Consider the following 23992-nt stretch of genomic DNA (forward strand, 5'->3'; position numbering starts at 1 on the left):
TGCCAACAGTGGCTTTTGGCAGCTGCTGCTGTTCATCCATCATCCTGCCAAGGCTGATTAGCCATGCTGTATGGTAGGCTTGAAGCGTGACAGATGGTGGCACATAATCACCTCTGTGTGGTGCTTTCTGCTGGCTTCCAACAGGCCTGCCTGGCAACCGTTCACACTGCACAGAGAGGGACCGGGCTCAGCCCAGCCCGGGCGCACTTCCCTTCGTCCTACCTAGGGCAGCTTGTGAAGTTCAGACACGTACCCTACCACTGCCTCTGAAGTATTGAAGCAAGTTTGTAAACAACTGAGCAGATGGCTTTCAGTAACTGTTCTGCTTCATTATCTCATAAAATTTCCTCAGCTGCTGCCTTAATGCCATTTTTGGAAGCACATCAGAAGTTGTAGGAATACACACGATATAAAATCTGGTTTTACTACCTTACAATAAACCCTCAATATGGAATGTCAGGTTTTTCAGATTATAGAACTTTGCTTCCGAGAAAGGAAGTTGGTGATTGGGCGTGGGTCATCGGCTTCTCCCTTAAGGAATATTAACCATTTTTTATTCCTTCTGGTTTATGGTATATTACCTGGAAGCCTAAGTTGTCACTTAAAAAATAATAAAACATTACAAAGGCGATTAAAATATGTCTAATTCATTGGCGTTCTCAGTCATTCTCAAAGAATTAATGTTTAAAAACCCTGGGAATTCTAGGAGCCAGATTTTTCAATCTCGCTTGGATTACCTCAGCGGCTTTGAACATACTTCTTTCACTAAAGCCCACCTGTTGGGGAACTCCCCAGGGCCTAAGTCTGCTCCGAGTCTGGCATCTCTTGTTGACAGCCCTCGGGGGCAATCAGGACTAGGAGCTGAGACTGCCTCCTTGGCTGTGAGTAAATGACAATACCAAGTGCTATTTGCCCGGCCGGGTAATTCCAACATACACACACTTCCCATATACTCGCTTGTTTTCTGCACCAGGACACCATGATGGAATGGGGCAAGTTACAATTTCTATAATTTCCCTGTTACAAACGTGAAAGCAGAGAGGCACAGCCAAGGTCAGAGTCACCTTGAGCATCGTCCACTCGGAACAGGCCCACCGACTCCACCACTTCACACTGTCTCTTAGGACGTGGTAATTGTCCTTGAAAATATCAAATGACAACTTGGGGCAGCTTCACCAAAACAGACCATTCCTGGTCATATGTGGAACAGGCGCACCTCCCTCCACCAGGAGCCTGCTCCCGGCCAACCTGGGCTCAGACGGGCAAAGTGTGGGGCTATAAACATCTGAATACACTCCAAGGTGAACACTCACTCTGGGTAATGCTTTTTTATTTCTTTCTTTTGATAAGATTTAACATTGGTTTGCCCAACTGAGCCAGCAAAAGAACAGGCAGTGCAAGCTTCTGTGGCTGCGCCTGCCTTCTCTGGTGAGAGGACTTGAAGGACAATTCTTCCCAGAACCTAAGAGGATGCTCACCAGGGAATACCTCCACCATGGGCTGGTTTCATCTTTATTCACCAAAACTTGGTAAAATGGCAGCGACTCTAACAGTTTCTCTTTCTTTTGGTAGAAGACAAATTTTCTACATTGGGAGGAGTTCCAGTTATGTGGAGACTTTTATGTCATCTTTTTTCTAGAGGATAAAATGCAAACCAATGCATCTGGCCAACTCAGAGCCCTTGAGGAGGACGCGGTGGTTGCCAGCAGGGTTACCAGGTGAACGAGAGGTGGCCTCTGACCTGAAGGAGTTCACACCTGTAAGCCAGACAGGACATCTCCTACACGGCCAGGGAGGACACCCTATGGAAGTCTGTTACTGACATCAGAATGGGAAACTAAGCCTGGCCAGCGTGGCTCAGTGGTTCAGCATCGACCTATGAACCAGGAGGTCATGGTTTAGTTCCCGGTCATGGCACATGCCCATGTTGTGAGCAGCCAATCAATGTTTTTTTTTCTTATCATTGATGTTTCCAGCTCTCTCTCCCTCTCCCTTCCTCTCGGAAATCAATCAAAATACATTTAAAACAAAAACAAAAAAACCACCACACTGGACCTGAGGCCACAGCCATTGTTCCCACACCTGACCAGGCTTCAAATCCAGAACTCACGAGGCTAATCACCCAAAGTTCACATAAGCCACAAGGAAACGGAAGTTTTCCAGCAGCTATCCCCTGGCAGGACTTGCCACAGCAGTAACAACAAAACAGTTTCTGAGGCACCAAGATGGTTGGAGGTAATGGTTTAGAAGACTCAAAACTCTGAAGACAGTGATCAAAGGGAGCCCTGAAGACACTTTCGTTTAAAAAGGGGTGAGAAGCATCCTGGGAGCATCAGGTGTTCTCCAGGGTTATTCGTGTGAGCCCCGAGGAGGGCGCAGGCGTCTGAGGTGGGGTTGGTTGAGGACAAGGGTGCCAGCCTTGTCCGTCTGGGCCTCCAATCCGGCCCGGCCCCTTCACTAGCGGAGGAACCGTAAGTACCCGAGTCTCAGTTTTTTGTCAGGGAAATAGGATAAAACAGTACTTCTCATCTCAGACAACTCAAATGCCGTCGGTAAGCAGTGCTAGGCACACTGCAGCATCATGTGCTCAGACTGTGGTGGCTAATTTTAAAGAGAGACACACACACATTTCTTTCTATCCTGCCTCCTCCAGCTGAGACCTTGCTGCAGAACTCCAGCTGACGCACAGGGAGAGGGAGTCGTGGAGGGGCCAGGGGCGTACGCCAGGCAGCACGGCCAGGAAGGGGTGGTGGCTCAGTGAGTGTGGCTGCACTACTGATACTGAATAGTGTGCTCAGAGCAAGGGAAGAAGCAACATGTGAAGATGCCGGTTTAAGTAGAAGGTTAGCAGGGCTCCAAGCAATGCAATAAACTTAGATTCAACATATATGTTCAGTTATACAGAATCAAGTTCTAGAAATAAAGGTAAGGAATACGATTCTCAGCTCATAAGATAAGCCAAACAAGATCAAACAACAGGCGCGATTAAGCAAAAAATAACATGAACATTCCGCAGCAACTCCCCTGCGGGCAGTCAGCTAAAGATGGGATCGTACAAAGCTAATCATATTCCCCGACTCACACTGGTTAACACAGTCATCCACAGGTGCACCTGAGACTAACGCAACATAATAGTGAATGTAAACTGTAACTGAAAAACAACACTAAACACAAAACAAAACTTCGTTATCCACAATGTCACAGCAGCACTATTCACAACAGCCAAAAGGTGTCCATCAATCCAAGTGTCCACAGTTATTTGAATGGATATACACAAGGTGGTCTTATCTATACAATGGAATATTATCCAGCCATTAAAAGGACCAAAATTCAGGCGCAAGCTACAACATGGGTCAACTCTGAAAATATCATGCTAAATGAAATAATCCAGACATAGAAAGACATATACTGTAAATTTCCACTTACGAGGTACCTAGAATAGGCAAATTCATAACAGAGAATGGTGGTCACCATGAGGAGGAGTGGCAGGCAAATTTTGGTTTAATGGTACAGAGTTTATATTGGGGGTCAATGAAAATGTTTTGGGGCTAGACAGTGGTGAGGGGTACACATTTTTAATGTAATTAATACCAATGAATTATAAACTTACAAATGATAAAATTCTAAAATTGTGCTATGTATCTTTATCACAATTTTCAAAATCAGCTCTGGCCAGTCTGACTCAGTGTGTAGAGCACTGGCCCTTGGACTGAAGAGTCCCAGATTGGATTCCCATCGAAGGCCTGTACCTTGGTTGCAGGCTTGTTCCCAAGCCCTGGTAAAGGTGTGTGCAGGAGGCAACCAATCAATGTGTCTTTCTCACATTGATGTTTCTCTCTCTCTCTCTCCCTCCTCCCCACTCCCTTCTACTCTAAAGATCAATGAAAAAAATATTCTCAGGTGAGGATTAACAAAACAGTAAGTAAATAAGTAAAAATCACTCATTTAAAGGTATGGCATCATATGACCTGGCATCATGTTTGAAGAAAACTAGTTAAGGCTGTGCAAAGATAGTTACTACAGCTTAATAGTCACACACGTGTGCGCGTGCACACACACACACACACACACACACACGCACGCACGCACACACACAGGAACCCCCGAGCCCTCCGCCCCCGGACCACCCACTTGTTGCAGTGGTGCTTCAGGTGCTTCCGGTAGCTGTCCTCCTGGAACAGCGCGTCGGGGTTGCAGCCGGCCAGCCAGTCGGCGTCCTGCACCACCGGGTGTGAGCTCTGGGCTTTCACCTTCTTCCCCTTCCTTCCCCTTGGCACCGGGGCTGATAAACCTAGAATCATAGCGGTAACAAAGACGATGGGTGTTGTTACTGTAATAGTAACAGAAGCTTTCTACAATCTGGCATCCAGGGCAGGGAAACACGGGGTCTAGCCCGTGCTGCCAGGCCCCGGTGGCCTCTGCGGCCATACAGCACGAGGATGACCTACCGGAGTGGTTGACCAGGGCGCGCGTCTGGCCGTCGGCCGTGGGCGTGATCAGGTCCCAGATGAAGCTCTTGATGTTCTCGTCCCCCTTGTAATGGGTGAGGCAGTACACGAGGATGGTCCTGCAGATGGTTTCCACATCCTGCTCAGTGAGCTGGCGTTTGTAGCGTCCGTGGGAAAGGATGTCCGTCCACCGTCCCCAGCTGCAAAGCAAGCACTCAGCATGCACAGGTGCCCTCAGTGTAGGTCTGGGGCATGGTTCCACAGTCAGGCAGCGGGGTTAGGACTATCTTGGGTCAAAACTCTCATGTCTGTGGGGCTCCCAGGCACATGAAGATCTTAAATGTGGTTCTTTTCTCTTGCCAAGCAACAACAACAAAAACCTGGCAATATTCATTGAAAGGAAAGCAGCCCAGGGCCCAGTGTGAAAGCTCCCATCCCAGCGCGGGCTGCGGTCCATGGCTCCTCAGTGCAGGACAGGGACTTGCCCTCAGACTCAGACAGGCAGCCACTCTGAAGACAGAGAGCACGCAGGGCCTGGACATTTTACACTCTCTCAGAGGTGCTGCAGTCACAGTTTGCATGCTTCGATGCTGACCAACCATATGAAATGAACAGGGACTCAAGGTGACAGCCCCCAGTCAGGGCCGAGAAATGTGGTTTCATCAACCCTAAGGGGTGCTACAATCAATAATGAAAGACAGGCTGTGGACAGGCTCAGGTTTCATTCTGAAACGGAGAACGCAACTCCAAGAGCATACACAGGAGAAACGTGCCGCCTACGCTCAGGTCCTCATGTGAAACGGGTGGAGAAGGGACTGTGGCTAGAACCAGGCAGGTAGCACACTGCAGGGGCTGAACAGTCTAGTTGGGATCCCAGTCTCGGGTTTGACCCAGTGCTGTGTTCTTTCTCCTGCGTGCTGTGAAGTGAGAATGTGCAACAGACAGGCAGATGTGGTCTGAGCTGTGCCTCCCGCAGAGTACCGCTGACCGAGCCCCTGGGCTGCCTTCTTCCCAACGAGAGCAGTGCCCCGCAGATGGGGAGTCTCAGCCGAGAAGCACAGTGCCTGCCCAGAACTCCCTTCACCCTGGCTTGGTCCCTCTGGCTTCTATGAACCCCCCTCAGCCCTCAAATCGTAAGGCTGGCCTTCAGCTCTAGGCCTTTGGACACACTGCCCTCTCTGCCAGAAACTCTCTTCTCCCCCAACTCAAAGTCCAACACTCCCTCTTACCGTGGCTCACTCAAGATGTCCATCAAGTCACAGACTATACACATCACCTTCTGTGGAATTCCTTCTTCTACTGCCCTGAACCCCAGCGGCAGAGACAGAATACCTGAGCTGTGTCTTAAAGGAAGACCTGCTTCTACGCTCCATTTGCACAGAGCTCCCAGCCACGCCATTTCCACAGTTTGCTGCTTTCTGCTGTTCACCTGCCTGCTTGAGGTGGGGCTATGACTGTCCTGCTTACAGCTGTGTCCTTGGTATCTGAGACTATCCTAGCACAGTGCCCAGCACATAGTAGGTGTTCAATACCTAGTGATGCCTGTGGGAGGAGGGAAGGGCTTCACTAAAATGCAGTATGCCCTAAGGACACTTCTTAGCTTCAAGAGTTATTAATGTGTTCCATTTCTAAAGCTACTGGCAAAATTCTCAACTTAGATCATTCAGCTGGAACATGGAAGCAGGTGAAAAGGGCTTGGGTGGGGGGTCTCTCGGCTGTGTGAGGACCGACAGGAAAGGGTGAGCAGCTTGCACAGGCAATAGGAGAGGGGACCCAGGGACCACACACAGGATGAGCTTTCGTTGAACTTCATTTATTCCACAACCACTGACGCAGCACTCACTGTGTCAGCCGGCACTGCACTCCGCCCTGAGGACACAGAGAGCCCTGAGCTGCTAGCTGTGTCTCCAACGGGAGAAGCCACTGCACCGTCATAAACCAACAGCCCCAGAGTGTGGTGGGAAGTGCAGACCAGACTTCCTGGTGCAGGGTGCCGAGGGGATGCTGGCCCTGGATGCCAAGGACAGCAGGAGGGGTTGGGCAGCTCAAGCCTGCATGTGTATATATGTGTGTGTGTGTGTGTGTGTGTGTGTGTGTGGCGGGGGAGTGGGGGTCTTAGATGGTGGAAGGGGCTGGCTCTAGGCAGCGGGAAGGGCTTGTGGGAAGAGAGATGAGACAGACCGTGGCCCATTGAAGGAGATGGAGAGGTCTGTCCTCACAGGAATCTGGGCTGCCCATGGGAAGGGCCAGGCCAGAGCCCTGTGTGCTACATGAAACAGAATGTTTGTATTTATTCTGGAACTAATGATGACTCACTGGAAAAAAAAAACAAAAAAAACAACCCAAGACAGGATATTGTCAGATCTATAGAAAGGCCATTCTGGTGGCGGTTTTGTACTTGAATGGAATTTGCCTCCGGTCTCACAATAGGGCTAGAGACCTCTTATTATTTACTAAGCACCTTGCCCTGCAAAGCACCTTGGGGGTGCCACAGGGACGCAGAGCTGGCACCTTCAGAGACCTGAAATGAACATCTGCTGGAAGAGCTTCCCAAGTGAGATCCTTCCCTTGAACAAATTTTTATAACAGAAAAGTGTTACAAGATTACTGCGGTAGTAAATTCCATGTGGAGCTAAAGGAGAAAAGACGCTGTGATTCTGAAACTTTGTTCTGAGTTATTATCATCAAGTAAACTGGGAGCTGACCCAATTCCTTTGGGACAAACTCGTGCTCCTTCAAATCCTCGAGGACTGAGCAACATCAACCAAACGCCCCAGGCCCTCGCAGTCGCTGCAGAGTTCCCCTGACTGCGGGAGCCACAGAAACCCAAACGCAGGTACTGCCTTCCTGTGCCCACTGGAATTCCAACTGCTTTTAAAGTAACAGCCCGTTTCCCACAGGCCCCGCCTACCCGTAGACGAGCAGGTTCTTCTCCACCCGGAAGCACTCGCTCCGGGCGTAGCCCTGGGACCGGTCCTGCGGCCGCCGGGGCTTCACGCAGGGCTTTTCCTCGGAGTCGCTCTCCAGGTCTGAGAACTCCATCAGCTCGTCCTCCTTCACTGCGCTGTACAGCCGGGTCTGCTTCCGCACCCTCGGAGTGTCAATGACCAGGTTGTTCTAAAACAGACGGCAGACACACTTTACACGTCTATCAGAGCAGCCTGGGGTTAGGTCAGATAGGGCGTGAACGGAACCTCTCACTCACCCTCCCATTTAAGGCATCGATATCCAACTCGGCCTTCTTAGCCCACTTTTGCCAGAAATTTGGGTCATCCAGGGAGATATCTGTCCTATTTCCAGATGCAACAAAACTGGCCTAAAAGGGGGGGAAATATGCATTACTTTGAGATGCTTTCTTCAGAGGTAAAATGCAGAATAGCTCCCATTTATCCATTCACTCAAACATGTCTGCCTTCTCCCACTGTGTGCCAGATGCCGCCGTCGAGCCGCCGTCATCAATGGCACCAGGACAAAGACCACCCCTCATGGGCCAGGGGTTGAAGCAGATCAGGAAACAAAAGGTGGCCGTGCAGCATACTACACCACAGGTAACAACGGGATGTACAGGTGCAACTGATACACAGAGAAAGGCCCTAACCAGGTTCAGGTGGGGGTGAAGGTACAGGCAGGGCACTGCTGGGAAGGGAGAATAGGCTTTCTAGAAAACAATGCCTGGACCAGGCTGCTGAAAGCTAAAAGAACAGAGGAGAAAAGAGGAGTGGCGGGGATTGAGGGTAATCAAGAAGAGTAAGCCAGCACCAATGGCATGGCTCAGTGGTTAGCATTGTGTAGGAGGCAGCCGGTCACTGATCCTCTCTCATCATGGATGTTCCTCTCTCTCTCCCTCGCCTTTCTTCTCTGAAATAAAAAAAACTTATTTTTTAAAAAGAAGAGTAAGCCAATATCAGGCTATTAAGGCAGGCCTTGCGTGTCCTATAAACAGAGTCTGAACTCTATCTGAGGAAGCAGCCAACTCTGCTTGGGGACCGGACAGCATCCTAGGCAAAAGCATTGCTGTGGGAGCGTGGAGGGTAGAATTGGGTAGAACAGGCTACTGTGGTTTAAGGAGGAAGTAATGAAGACTGAAAACAGTTCTAGCAGAAACAAAGTTTCTTTAAAAAATTAATTGGAAGGAGTGAGGACCTAGCTAAATGTCAAGTATGAAGGAAAAGGAGGAAGCCAGGAAAAATGGCAGCAAACAACTTTGGCATCTGAATGGTGTTACTCAGGTGAACAAGCAGGTGTGTATGTGTAGGCAGAGATATGAGGGAGGAGGTGGCGGACCACAGAGCCCGGAGGAGGAGGAGCTGGACAACTGGATGTCCACACGCATAAGAAAGGTGGACCCTGTCTTACAACATCATCACACACGAGCACTCACGCAAATGGTTACAGATCTGGGTGTAAGAGTGAAAGCCATAAAACTCTGAGAAGATGACAAACCTTTGTAAACTTCAGTTTAGACAATACAGCAAAAGCACAAACAATAAAAGAAAAAAAGGGGGGTGGGGGGAAGGTAACTGGGCTTCATTAGAATTGAACACCCGTTAAGAAAAGACCCTAAGAAAATATTTGCAAATTGTATTATCTGATAACTTTTATCCAGAATATATAAAAATTCTAACTCTTCAAGAATAAAAAAAAAAAAAAATAACTCAAAAGGTGAGCAAAGAATTAGAACAGACATTTCTCCAAAGATGATACACAAGGGCCACAAGCAAAGGATGCCCCAGGCATCAGAGAAATTCAGCTCTAACCCGAGAGGCTCTCACGTCCCAATAACGCACACGACTGTAATCAAAGCGCCAGACCATAAAAAGCGTTGCAGAGGCTGTGGAGAAACTAGAAATCTAAGACACTGCCAGTGGGAAAGCAAAGGTACCAGTACCTTCGCTTAGGAAAACTGTCTGGCAGGTTTCTCAAGGGTTAAACATGGAGCTAACACATGACCCAGCAAGGCCATTCCTGGTACACACACAAGAGAAACAAAAACATATCACCACACAGAAACTTGCATGCAAATGTTCCATAACAACATTATTCATAACAATCAAAAATTTCACTATCAATTAGTGAATAAACAACCCCAATGTCCATCATCCACTGGTAAATGAGGCATAGACATATACTGGAACACGGCCCAGCAATGAAAAGGAAGTACTGATCTGGGCTACAGCATGGATGACCCTCAACACTTCGTGCTGAGTGAGTAGAGCCAGACACAAAATACACATTGCATGATTCCATGTATCTGAAAAATCCAGCGCAGGCGAATCTATAGACAGAAAGTAGATTAGTGGTTGCCAAGGATTTGGCAGGACACACACAAACACAAACACACACACACACACACACACACACACACACACACACGCAGGCATGCTCCACAGAACTGTTAATGGGCATTGGGATCTTCCTGGGGTGATGGAAATGTTCTACACCCAGATGTCTGGTGATAGTTACAGGAGTGTAAATAAGGTCAAGGCACACGTAAAGAGGGTGAATTTTATGGTCAGCAAATTGCACTTCAAGAAAGCTATTGAAAATAAAAGTGTACGTGGGGCCTGGGCGTAGAAGGGCAGGTAGGTCAATATGCAGGGGAAGCCTCAGAGGGGCACTTGCTGGAGCAGCCCCGAGTGGTGACCTTTGCCAGAGCTGGTCTGATGAAGAGGTGGAGAGGGTGCAGCTGGAAGTTGAAAAAGAAATAGAAAGGGAGGCAGTGAGCAACTGGTATGCATGATGCTTGTGTGGATTCCAGCTCTGAAAGCAGAGCTATGGCACTGAAGCTGGAGGGGAAGACAGATGGGAGTGACCAGTTGTTAGAGGCTATGTCAGGAATCAGATCTCAAGAAGTGGAGAGGCTGGGGTCAAGGCCACAGGAAAAGGACTAGCCTGGGAGCCAGGAAGCAGCTCTGAGGCCAAGGTGAGTGACCACCTTGCCATATGATAGAACAGGACCCAAAACACAAACAAAGGTTTTATGCATTAGGAGCTCCACAGGGAGTTAATTAACTTCTCAATTCCGGATAAGAAGGCAAATGTTCCGTGCGCATCTCCTGAGCACCTCACAGAGTGCTGCATGCAGACTCTATTAAGTGTCTGTAGAAGGCCTGCCTCTTCCGACCGATTCACACCTTAGCAAACGTGGAGCCCTTCCCTTCGGACTCGATGGTGATGGTGTGGGTTCGCCGCAGGAGGATCTGGTCGATGTCTTCTTCACAGAACTTAGACCCTTCGTCCTCCTCATCCATGAGCGCACCGTAGGCCCCCTTCCGCAGAAGATCCTCTATTTCCTTCTTGGAGAGCTGTTGCACCTGTTTTAGAGAGATTTTTAAAATAATATAGAGTTGAAATGTTTTTAGACTAAACAATCTATTTTTTTCCTCAAAGAGGAAAAACCTAAATTCCAACAAGGGACAAAGGAGGTGGAGACAGTGCTTAGAAGAAACCCTGAACTTGGAACACGAGCTGATGCTGGAGCGTTTCTCACTGGGAGCCGGGGTGAGTGAAGGGGCCGGGTGGGTGCGGGTGGCTTTACCCCGTTGGTTGCGTTTTCCCTTCCGCTCATGGACTGCAGCACCGCTTTGTCCAGGCCGAGCTTCAGGCTCGCCTTGTCGAACATCTCCCTTTCGTAAGAGTTCCGTGTGATCAGCCTGTAGATTTTCACAGATTTGCTCTGTCCGATCCTGTGACACCTGGCCTGGGCCTGGAAGAAAAGGGGAGCTGATGGCAACAGAGAAAGAAAGGCTCTGTCGTCTGTATGGGAGCATCTGCTGTGCCAATAAACAGGTGCGGCTTCGAGGAGGGCTCACACACAAAGGAACTACTTTTACATTATTAATAAATTGATGACTAGTTGGTTCATTTGTCCCCATCAAGGGATACCGCCTGAGTGACCACATGACTTTAATTTATTGGTTTGATGGGGATTCTCCGTCACAGTGGAATGACTTAAAAAAAAAAAAAAAAAAAAAAAAAGGCACCAGGAAGATTCTCTTGCATGTTTACCTGGAGGTCATTTTGGGGATTCCAGTCAGAATCAAAGATGATGCAGGTATCAGCAGCAGTAAGATTAATGCCTAGGCCTCCTGCCCGTGTGCACAGAAGGAAAACAAACCTATCTGAGTCAGGTTTGGAGAATCTGTCGATAGCTGCCTGGCGCAGGTTGCCTCTCACTCGGCCGTCGATCCTTTCGTACGGGTACCTGGAAAAGGTCAGCGTGAGCAAGGAGGCCTGCCGGACAGCCACCATACACCGGCTCCCTGCTTCTATTTCTAAGACAGTAATACAACTTGGGATATATATTAACGATGGTATTATGTATGAGAAGCAATTTCAGAACAAACGAGTTTTGTTGTTTTTCACACAACTGGTTCAAATGCCCAGAGATTACGTTTTATTTTACTTCCTCTTTACCGATATATCTAACCTCTAAAAATAGCTGACACCTCCAACAGCAAAATAACAAACAATTTCAATTTTAGGTCAGAACTATTCTCCCCTGGTCAAATGAAAGAAAACGGGAAACAAAATTGCCCACAAAATCGCGCAGACCGAAGGCAGCCATAGTACACAATGCCTGCCGTGTACACCCACAGCCTTTAAAAAGGAGACGCGAGGTCCCCACTCCACCCCCTCAGCACAGGTCTCACTCCGAGGTGAGCCACGAGAGCCCTGTGCAAGGGCACCTCTGAATCTCCTCTCTATTCTCATGGAGCCGGGGCCTCACCGTCTCTGAATGAGGTAGTCTTCCAGTATGTCCAAGCAGCGCACCATCTGGGAAAAGATAAGCACCCTGTGGCCACCAGCCTTCAGTTTTGGCAGCAGCTTGTCAATCAGCACTAGCTTGCCAGCAGCCTGGATCATCGCCTGGAGCTGAAAATCTGGAGAGTCTGCATTGTGTGTTTCTTTAAACTCTTCCAAAATTTTCTCTTCAGCACCTGCAGAGATTGGACAGCATAACATGAATACAGTAAAAGGTTTTTATTACTGAAAACAATGAACTAGCTTTCAAAACCCACCGCAAACTGTGGGAACCAGACCACCGTGCTCATGTTTACGAACGCGAACCTACCCCTCCCTCAAAGCTCGGCCTACACGAAACCGGGAAAGCATAAAAGGGATCAAAGTTTTCAGCACAACACGTTTAGGCACTGGGAGGGGAAAAGCCACATTTTCCACAACAAACAAATGCGTGCTGATTGTAGAAACAGAATTTCAACAACAGGCTGTCAGGCCAGAAGTGGCAGAAACAAGCCAAGGGCCAGATACCTACAGAAAATGTGAAACTTAAACGGCTGAAGAAACAAAGACCTGTTTACTAGCTGGATATAAACACACAACAAAATCTGTTCTGAAACCAAGCAACAAGCAGACAGAACTCTAACAATTACAGTGTACGGTAGCAGTTTGTATTTATAATTGTACAATAATACAGCCCAAAGGACTGCCACAAAAGGGAATTCACTGTTCAGGGTATTTTTTAGGATTTTTATTTTATTTTTATTTTTTTTAGGGGATAGCACACATTTTCTACTGTAATCTCTAAATCTCCTTCTGTAGTCATTCTCACCTGATAATTTCATAAGGGACAAAAATTCTATCTTGAATTATTCAAAGCTCAAAAAACTTTGAAAATAAAATATACCCATTTCATGTAAGATTTCTAGGCCTAACCCTCTTTTCATCACAGCTCCACATAGATTTCTATTTGTTCAAATTTGGGGGGGGGGGGAGGGGGGAGGGGAGGGGGCGCGGGAAGAGACACATCAGAGAGAGAAGCCTCAAGAGAATGACATCTTGGTCACACCTCCTTCCCTGACCCCAAACCCACCCTCATCCTGGAAGCAGCAGGCTAAGCCTCCTTCAACTGCTTAGGTGGCTTAACTAGAATTAGGCAGCTTGTCTGGCCTCCTCCCCTCCCAGGGTTTAATCAGGGCATGGCTGGCTGCTCAGCTCCTTTCCCTCAGGACAGGGATGTGGTCACCTATTCTCTAGCAAATACAAACGAACAAATCTGTCTAAATGGGATTGGTTCCCTCCTTAAACCGTGTCAGATACTGTAAACTGTTCTTGTTACCCCTGGTTGTAAACATGAGGACTAACTACTGTGCACCTGAAGGGGATACACAACCTCAGAAGATCTGAAAGGTTGGGTCCGGTAGGCCACCAAGCCACTCGGACAGTTGCCCTTCTGTGAGGGAGGCTTACACAGCAAATGTGGCCCCTCTTTCCATTTAAGGGCCTTGTACAAATTAAGTTATGGCATGGTCGTGGGCACAAATAACGCATGTTAATTATTAATCAACACAGAATCTCACTGAGCGCCGGTTACAGTCACTCAGTGCCTTTCCCAAGCACTGAGGCCTCCTGGAAAGCACACAGTTACTGCTTACGAAGGGGGGCTGGCAGGAAATGCCAGCCCATCACTCTCCTCTCCACACCAGGACAGGCTAATATGCAGGATTTTCCTCCAAGTGAAAAAAAAAAAGGGGGGGGGGGTAGGGTACGCAAAGGTTTTACTAGAAGAACATGTAAAAAACCAAAAAATGCTATTTTAAGAATGGTAGCAGGCAGGTTCCTGAATAAAAGTTCAGTAACGTTTTTCAAAATATAAACTTTAGAAATGTAGGTTCTATATTCAGGACAAGATTCTCAGCAGACAACAGAAATAGATTTAAGTTTATATACTACATTGGTTGTTATTACCAGTTTGTTCTTGTGGAACAATATATTATAAGCTCATTGCAACTCAGAAAGACAGAGGTCTTATTACTCTTATGATATTTGGATAGTTATTTTGTCCACATTAAGATTATAATCCATACTCAGAATTTTTTTATAGTTTTAGTTTAAACAAGTTAATGGTCAATAAATAGATATCAAAAATGAAGTAGTCACTTTTGACACAATAAATATCAGACATGTTTGGATTATTTTAGTAAAAAAATTTTAAAAATAATTCAGTCAATTTGGTAGATAAATCTATTATTTTTCATCTTAAATTTATGCAGAGATGAAAAATAACTTTTCTGCTTTTTCAATACTATCAATAATTTCTCATCTTGTGAATAATCAAAATTAAAATATAGGTATTCAAAAAATTTTAAGTCTATTCTTTTTTTGCCTGATAAAAGTTACTATTGATTGAACCAATCAATTCAGGTCTTTGCTATGAATTTTGGTTCTTATGTGGCAGCTACTTTACACTAATAATACTTCATTTTAAAACATCAGCAAACATGTTCTCTATGTGATTCCTTTGGCACTGGATTTTTTAAGGCCGGACTGAAGGGAAGAGGCATGGGAAAGTGTTGGTGAGGGAGGCAATTTCAACATTCTGATGTCACAGCCAAATTCTCAAGTTTATCTGTTAGGTTTACCTTGAAGTTAGTTGTAAATATCAATCCGAAAAAAGAACTGAGAAGCCAAAATATGTAACTTGTTGGCACTGCTTTGAATTAAAGTACCACTCATAACACAATTAAAAATGTGTGTGTGTGTGTGTGTGTGTGTGTGTGTGTGTATTAAAGACATTCTTGAAATGAGTGTAGAAGACTTTCCACTTACACAGACCGGCACTGTGAGGGAAGTAACTGCAATGTCATCTACTATATTAGCCAAAATTAAACAAGAAATTATTTTCTTTTGAAGATTAAAAAAAAACCAAGTTACTATTTTCTCTCTGAAATTCACTCTGGCATCGTAGCTTCAGTCTTGTTTTCTTTCTCATGATTCTCTACACTCCTCCTACTCCCAACATTAACAACTGTCTCAAGTCACCCCTAACCATTAGGGGACCTTGACCAAGTTTTCAATATTATTTTTATCTCACATAGTGAACCTAAAATTGAACATTCCAATTCTAATGACACTTGGACCCAAAATAGTATTGCCATTTATGTTACTCAGTTACCTGCTTAACTTTTAGCAAAAAAAAAAAAAACAAAAAACAAAACAACTAGCAGCACTTTCTAAGTGTTTATAGTGCACCAAACATTGTTCCAACCATGTAAGCACTTAATGCACATTCAAAGTATTTATTTTATATATAACTTGTATGCTACCATCGCTCCCAATTTTTTTCTGCTTTGCTTGTTACCGCTTTCAACTTACAGCTGTTTCTGTTTCCCACAAATTCAGAAACATTGTCCTTTACTCTGCCACCACCTATACAAATTCAATTTAACCTCCTTTATCTGCACAGCAAACATGTGTAGAGGGGGCGCTGTATCAGTCTTTTCTACACTCCAGATTGTGGCAGAGTGGCCAGTACTGGCCCTGGAGCCGCCTCCGTGAAACACAGGCCTACAGAAGTCACCGGAGAAACTGTGACCTTTAATGTGTGTATGTGTGTGTGTATTTTGGAGGTACAATTTCCCAACATAAAGGCATATAAGTATACCTGCTTAATAGATACTTCATAACTTAAGGACAGAGATGCTGAGCTCAAGGTGTGACCAGTTAGAACAATTGCCACAGATACAAACCGCAGAAGTCCTAAGATACAGACCCAGAGAGCATCAGCCTCAGAGAACACCCAGCAGCTGGGCTGTGGGGAGCCCCTCCAGCACTCCCTGCCCCGCCTCTCAATGCTCAGTGCATGTATTGGCATGTAGCCAAACAAGGCAAACTCGATGGAACTGAGGGTAGGGATCTGGCAACCATCACTGAGATCTTCCTTCCACACACAACCTGTTGGCAGCATTTCATCTCTTTTGTGAGCACCTTTTCTTTCCCCTTGGAGGCCACTTCCCCTCATTTTCTTCTCACAGGACATTAAATGCAAAAGTGTGTGTGTGTGTGTGTCTTTACTCAGACCATCAACTGCCCTAAGCCCCAACTCCATCTCCCCAACTCAGGAACAGGCTGGCTGGCACTCACCATAAATGGCCATACAGGCTCTTAAACACATGGTGATTAGCAGGTTGGTGGCATGAAACATGTAATTATCACACATGATACGCTCTTTAAAGACAACGCTAAAAGCACAACGTCTGGAGAGGAAATGCACTGCTGTCCCCACAGCGATGGCCCCGGAGCCACACTGAGACCGTCTCCCAGGTATGGGCCATTTGTCATTTAGAAACAGGATCTTCTGGAGCTGAGGCAGCTGACAGTATAGGTTATGGAAGAAGAAAAGATGAGGAACTCTTTAAATTATAATAGCTGCCCTTGAACCTCATGGATGGTGCTAGAGACAAAGCAGGCTTGTTCCTTCTCCCTGGAAAAGAACTTCATTGCTGGCCAATGGTCACTGAGCACAAGCACCCATGTGAGTGGGCCATCAGCTCTCCTTGCCCCACCTTAACTCCACCTGGACGACAGCACCAGCCCCCTAGCAGTTGTTGCGCCTACCTGACGTTCTTTCCCAAATCCCATCTGTCTTATACGACGTTGCCAGATCCATGATCCTGAATCGCATTTCTAACCATCTCTCAGCTTCGACCCTGGCTGTGGTCCTCCACTGCCTACGGACTGGAGACAAATCCCACCACCCAGAGCCGAGGCTTCCACATCAGGGTCCAGCCATTGCACTGCTGCTTACATGGACTTTCCACTTTGGGCAAGTTCCCCTCTGTCTCCCTGACTCCTCTTCTCTGCCTGTGTTATTACATCCGTGTAAGGCCCTTCCTGGTTCTAACCTCGACGGCCCATATCCTTCCCAGCCCCGTAGGCTGACTCCATGCCACCCCTTTCCAACAGCTTCCTAATCTCAACCCCTGACAAAATGAAGGCTCTCATGTTTTCCAGAGTTTCATCCACGACACAGGCAAGAAATGTTTATTCCTTTCATGATGTTTGGAAGTATATGATACAGGTTTGTACTCATGCCAGTTATACAACACTATCAATTTAGGTGAGAAGATAGGAGGAGCATTAAGTATTCATTAGCAACAGGGGACAAACTATTATCAAAGCCATAAAATAATCTCTCATTCTTAGGGAACTGGAGCTAAATGTCTCTAGACTGAGAGAAATTTTCTCTGATCAAAGTTTTCAGACAATAAATCTCTGCCTCTCACACCAAAGTTCCTCTCTAACTTTTCTGATTTAAACACCACAAACACACACACACACACACACAGCAAGAAAATCTCAATCAGGGACTGAGTTCTTCTTAACTGTGAACACTTTTAAGCCCTGGAGCACTAACACCTCCTTTCAAGAAGTGAGACAGATGTGGGGAGAGAGGAGAAAGGTGAGGCGAGTTCCTGCTTCACAGAGGGATTGGCAGGAGTGATGGTCCTGTGGCCTTCAGGCACCACAGAAGGAGGCAGCACAGAGGACAGGGAGCAGGTGAAAGCCACACTGAGGAGTCAGGATGCAGCCATGACTACAACCCGTGAAGTCCTCAGTCTGGAGGGAGGAAAGGACGTCTGGTGCTTTGAATGACATGAATAAGTTTACCGACAGCCAGGCTTACCGTTAATTAGGTACGGGTGATTGCAGCACTTGCGTAGTTCCATCATAGTGTTTAAAAGGTTAGGTACGTTAGCTTGACCACCACCTTTGGAAAGAAATGTAAAATTCTTCTCAAGGATGGCTCGGTAATACTTCTTCTGAATGTTTGTTAGCTCAACTTCAATGATAGTTTCTTCTTTGGGGGCCAAGTTCTTTTCTACATCCTCCTTGAGACGTCTCAACATCATCGGCTTTAGAATAGCCTGGAGTTTTTGCACCTAAAAAAGGACCTTAAGTAAATACTGATGCCATGACTTGCTTGCACGTTAACACATATCCTAATGTGAAAAGGCAGGATTATTATCCTACTAGTTTACCATTTCATTTCTTGTGTCAAAGGCCAATAAGGGGATGGGAGGAGACTTGACTTGGGGTGGTGGACAGTAGAATATACAGATGATGTGTTGTAGAATTGTATCCCTAAAACCTGTATAACATTAACCAATGTCACCCCAATAAATTCCATTTTAAAAAAGCCCAGTAAGGTTACAAAGGCAGGAAACTTCCAGTTTTCAAAACAGAAGTGCATGAAGGTTGAATGATCCAATGTCAAATGAACCATTCAACCAGGAGGCTTGTTCTACTCATTTCCTTTCAATTCTGTTCACCCTGAGCGGTGGGGATGATGAAGGGGAAGGAAGAGACTGCGTCAGGGGAGGGGGCGGGGCCTCTGATTGAGTTCTCTTGGTTTCCAGAAACAGCGAATAAGCCAGGAGGTAGCCAGTCCTGCAAGCAGAGGTGTCTCCCTACAGCTCCCTTTTCTGGTGACTGGCACTGGGGTACAGCACACCAGAGAGTTTTTAGGAGAAGTAAAACAAAACAAAACTGACTTCACTTTGAACTTAACGGAAGAGATTAAGACTAGAACTTAAAACTCCAGGAGGCAAACAGCTCTACAAATTTCCGTGGCTTCTGACACTATCCCCAAAAGTATACAACCTTCCCAAAAGCAGACCTAGCAAAACCACCAACCTGAACTGCACAGCAGCCTCTGCAAATTACACAAACACCTCTGCCCATCAACAACCCTTCACAAGGGCAAGTGGACAGACAGACAAGAAAACCTCTGTCATGAAGACTTGGGCTGTCCAAGGAAAGGAGATATAAAGCTCACTTGTCTACTGGGCAGGAGGACAAAACTAAGATAACTTACATTTTTACATTAGTTTACTATTACTCCTTTGCCATTTCATGAGTTAATCTTCAGTTGCATGACTAAAATACAAAGCAGACTGAGAAATACCTGTTCTTCTGTTTTCAGATCACCGAACTCCTGCATGAAGGTGGTTTCTGAAGGGAAGCGACTCGGCTCCAGGAAGTGGAGCAGGCTGAAGAGCTCCTCCACGGTGTTCTGCAGTGGCGTCCCCGTCAGCAGCACTTTGTGCTCCTGCAGGAATGTGAGGGGAGCCAGTGACCGATCAGAACAAAAGCCCTTTCTCACAACCAGAGTCCCTCTGTGTACCCACATTCCTACTTCTCTCTGAAGTTAATTCTGCACCCGTCCTACGTAAGGTCAGGGAATTAGGCACAAAGGCGGAGATATAAGAAAAAAATGGCCCCTGATTCAGATGTGCACGGAGGGGCCTGCGTGGAACTGCAGGCCTGGTGGTAACTGTGTTTTGCCATTTCGTCTCTTCCTGGGGTCATTAGGTCAACTTCGCAAGTCCCCTAAGGGTCTGCTTTTTCCGCATCAAAGCTGAAGTTTTCCCTAAAGTCCCTAGGCTCAGATAAAGCTCGTGACTCTTTCTGTTCTCTGCATCAGCAGTGCTTGTCTCCCCATCTGCTTCCTGCATGACTCACGTTGCAGACAAAAGAAGTTCTTCTGTACGCAACAGCACATGAAAACCTATTTTGTTCTGCAAAAATTTCAAATTAGCAAAGGGGTCGGCTTGGTTTTAAAGACCACATTTTTTTTTTTTTTTTTTTTTTTTTTTTTTACCAGAAGCTATTTCTAACTTTGTCTCTGAACAAAGTCAGGTATTTCTTTAAAACAATTCCTCCTGTTTACGAGCTCTTTCACCAGCTCCCCTATCACATTGGTGCCCGTGTCCTACTTCCATATATCCAAAATGGAAAACTGTTTAGCAATTAATTGAAACTCATTTCAGGGAAAGTATCACGACTATATGATGCTGTGATACCAGCCAACAATGTCAGAATCAGGAAGTCAGCAGCCACTTTTGTGTAACTATAAGCGAGGGAGGATGTATCACAATATTTGACAGACTTTGCAAACACCCTCCCCAGGCATCAGTCAGATCCAGAGGGGGGGAATGCTGCGCCAGCGACAGTTGTATTGGGGTTCCATGGAATCACCAAATGATCACTGACCAAGTCCATCATCTTGAGTCCCTCCAGCAGCTTGCAGTTCCTGTTCTTCAGCCGGTGGGCTTCATCGATGACCACACAGCGCCATGGAATATTCCGCAGCTCAGGACAATCAGTCAAAATCATCTCGAAGGTCGTGATGATGGCATGAAACTTATAGGACCCCTTTATCACTCGACCCTACAAAAACAACTCTGATTATTATTTAGCACTACAGATTAACAACTCTGAGAATAAATAAAGAGCATAAGACGCATGGATTTATCCCTTTGGGGACACCTTTATTTTAAATAACATGTACTTTGGAGGCTTAAGCTGTTGGGGTATAAGAAGGCCTTAAAATCTTCCCCTTTTCAAGGAGGTTAGAAAATCGTTAGTAAAATTTCTGATCCAATTTCCTTACAGATCCACATGCAGTAAAGTGCTACTAAGAGTGCCTGTACTAGTCACAGCCCACGGACTCCAAAGGGAAAGGCCAAAGGCACTGTGTACTAAGCTAACTTAGAAAGTACTTTTTTACTTTTTAAAGTGTTTTACCTTTCTTTTACTTTTGTAACTTATTTTTTTTAAAGTGATAAAACAAAAATCATTCACTTAGAATAGAACTTATAATAATTTCCCAAATTTAAAGATAAATACAAAATAAACAAGTTTCAATATTTCCCTTTGCTTAATCAGTTATAGGGCAGATTTTACACTTCAAGCAAACAAAAAGTAAAATAAAAATCTGTCCTATTCCCAGTTACAGAACTCCCATTTACTACCTAGAGCTTAAAACTAATTTTGGGATTACTATTCTCCCTTCTTCATCAAGTAATTTTTAATGTTAACATCACAGAATAATTGTAGGAAACTAGCAAAGAGAAAATTCACAGTAGCCACTACTAAGAGCTAAAGTATAAACTATTCCCTTGGATGTATTTCATTCATTGTGTGACTCAAAATTACGTGCCTAATATTTTTCATTTCCAGCAGGAATGTAACAAAATATTCTTTCTGTTTACATTTTTAATTGCAAAAGAAAGCCAATTAGCAAATCAACACATTAAGGGATTTTCGGTAAAAAATTTCATTTATTTTTAATCTAATAATAAAAATGATTAAGCTATAAAAATAAAAAGCTGTAATTATGACATGCAGAAATATAACACAATCATAAATTAGGTAAGAAACCTAAAGCAAATTTCTCAATTTTGCAAAACCTAAACCTTTCCCTCAAATCACTGAGACCATTTTAAATCCCAATGCTTTAAAATGTACATACTAAGCATAGGCAAAACCGCCTGTGATGTTTTACCTGGGGATCTTTGAAGTACATTTCATACAACTGAATGGTCCGACGACTAGCTTGACTCCCATGATACACAACCACGTTCAACTCTGTCCAGGTCCGGAATTCCCTTTCCCAGTTGGGGATTGTGGACAATGGGGCAATTACTAAAAAAGGGCCATGGATTCCTTTCAAATATATCTCATAGAGAAATGTAATGGACTGGATAGTTTTTCCCAAACCCATTTCATCTGCTAAAATGCAGTTTCGCCTTTGGGAAGGAAATAAAAGAAGGAAAGTTTAATGAGTACAGATATTACTCACTGCTTTTCTTTTTTTTCCCATAAAACATATATTATTATACTCATAAATGCCTATCTTAGATGTTTTCCTTAGCTTCAGTAAAATACATTTCCAAGAAATAATAATTTTTACATACTTCAATCAACCTCTGTATTATTGTTGAATAAATAATAAGCATACTTTCAATGTTTGCTGTTTTAATATAATCTTAGTAGAGAGTTAAACGTTATTAAGTTATATTTGAGTACTAGTTTCAATAACTACAAAGGAAAAAACAACAGGCCTTTTTAAAAGTGAAGGAAACATGTTTTACATACATGTTGTACCAATTGAAAAGTAGCCAGTTTACTCCCTCCAACTGGTATTCCCTGAGTTTGTTATTGTTTTTATACTCCCTGGAACTCTCCGATTTCTTCCAATCATCAGCAGGAGGTCGCTCCTGTTTCAAATATAGTAAATCCCATTAGTGGTTTCTCAAAGACCGAGCGATGCTATTTTCAAATTAAATCCCCTACCCTCAGCCAATTCTTACCATGCGTGCTGTTTCCGGCTCCCTGGACATTAGTTTCTCAAACTCCTCGATCTTGGCTTGATCGATGTCCTGCCTGAGCTCCCAAGTGCTGTCCTCATAAGGCAGGGAGCACCACTTCACCAGGTAGTGAGTTACGGGCTGGGCACATTTAAAGGAATCAGAATCAGATTCATTTGACCAAAATGCTCACTGTATAAAGGAAATGCGTGCTCTACCTCATTTGTCAACAGGCACCACCCAAGCAATAAATAGTAAGACTTAGTGGGGAGAAGTTTTAAAATAGTCCCTAGTTATAGAGTCTCAAGTCTAAACTGGAAATAGTATTACTGAGTAGTAGTATGTGAACAAATTAATTTTTATTTAAGTCACTGATAAGTAATGCTCAAAAGCTAAAAGATATAAATATCTAGTAAATAATAGCTAAATTTGAGCCTGTGCAAATTATTCGCCAGGTATTTGATTCAGACATATATAGCAAATTATCTTAGTATATCTCTATCTATAATAATAAAGGTGTAACATGCTGATTAGACCAGACAACCTTCTGGACAAAGCCAGGGCTGTGAGGGCCGCGGCTGTGAGAGCCAAGCCCCTTGCACAAATTTCATGTATTGGGCTGCTAGTGTTTATATAATTGGTTAGTTTCTTTAAAAAATAAGAAAAGGCTTGAGTTTATTAGGATTTCTGCCTTTTTCTTAAAGGGAGAAATATCGTTTGTATCCAATCACTTTAAAATAATGTGTTTCAGTCCTAACCAGTGTGGCTCAGTTGGTTGGCATCCTACTGTGCATTGAATGGTTGCCAGTTTGATTCCCTAGCAGGACACATGACCAGGTTTCAGGATCAATCCCCAGTAGGAGGCAGGAGGCAGCCAATCGATGTTCCCCTCTCACATCAAGGTCGGTCTCTCTCTCTCTCTCTCTCTCTCTCTCTCTCTCTCTCTCTCCCCCAACCCCCTTCCTCTCTCTTTAAAAACCAATTTTAAAAATCTTTTACAAAAATAATGTGTTTGAGTTCTAAAAGATTGGAGAGCAAAATATTTGGGTAATATAGATCAATGGAATTTTCTTTGTCTTTTCCTCTAGAAAATGTTTTGGTCTGCTGACCTTCATTTCAGGACTAAGGTACATTGACCTGGTTAGGATGTTAAAACCATTTGGTGTCCTATGTAAATATATTATGAAATATTTTTAAATGTTTTAAAAATAAAAATAAAAATATTTTTCAAGTGAAACTAAATAATAAAAAAGTTAAATATCATGTAACTGATATGATCTTTATTTTATAACATCCTCTGTGCACCACATTAAAGAAAGTTTATCAACTTCACTAAGTATGTCCAACATTAAACAACATTAACTCCATTTTGCTATAACTGCACTCTTAATTACATAAGAAAATTTTGTGCTACATAACAAATTTATACTGAAATGTACTGAATTTTTTTTTATTGATTATATTCTGGAATTGTGCAAAATGTCGATATATTCATTTCATATTGAAAATTGATCTCTTTTAAAAAGCTCCCTGACAACACATAAACACATTTAGCACTATTTTTTAAAAATATATTTTATTGATTTTTTTTACAGAGAGGAAGGGAGAGAGAAAGAGAGCTAGAAACGTCATGAGAGAAACATCGACCAG

The 23992-nt window shown here is 44.5% G+C and overlaps 1 protein-coding gene across 5 annotated transcripts in view; it reads right to left on the reverse strand.

Moving 5' to 3' along the window:
- Positions 1-23992, reverse strand: part of CHD7 (chromodomain helicase DNA binding protein 7) — a 175326-nt gene that overhangs the window by 17665 nt on the left and 133669 nt on the right. For all 5 annotated transcript variants that reach the window (XM_084865076.1, XM_084865075.1, XM_084865073.1 and 2 more), the window contains 14 exons: positions 22346-22483; positions 22131-22252; positions 21538-21781; positions 20244-20420; positions 19156-19299; positions 17875-18130; positions 12178-12388; positions 11457-11652; positions 10987-11154; positions 10583-10762; positions 7654-7764; positions 7360-7565; positions 4449-4648; positions 4132-4291 (listed from right to left, as the gene is read on the reverse strand). In XM_084865076.1, the coding sequence (XP_084721202.1) occupies positions 4132-4291; positions 4449-4648; positions 7360-7565; positions 7654-7764; positions 10583-10762; positions 10987-11154; positions 11457-11652; positions 12178-12388; positions 17875-18130; positions 19156-19299; positions 20244-20420; positions 21538-21781; positions 22131-22252; positions 22346-22483 (2513 nt within the window). The remainder of the gene's footprint in view (positions 1-4131; positions 4292-4448; positions 4649-7359; positions 7566-7653; positions 7765-10582; positions 10763-10986; positions 11155-11456; positions 11653-12177; positions 12389-17874; positions 18131-19155; positions 19300-20243; positions 20421-21537; positions 21782-22130; positions 22253-22345; positions 22484-23992) is intronic.

Source organism: Pipistrellus hanaki (assembly GCF_964339955.1).
Source record: "Pipistrellus hanaki genome assembly, chromosome: 17".
NCBI classification, from domain to species: Eukaryota; Metazoa; Chordata; class Mammalia; order Chiroptera; family Vespertilionidae; genus Pipistrellus; species Pipistrellus hanaki.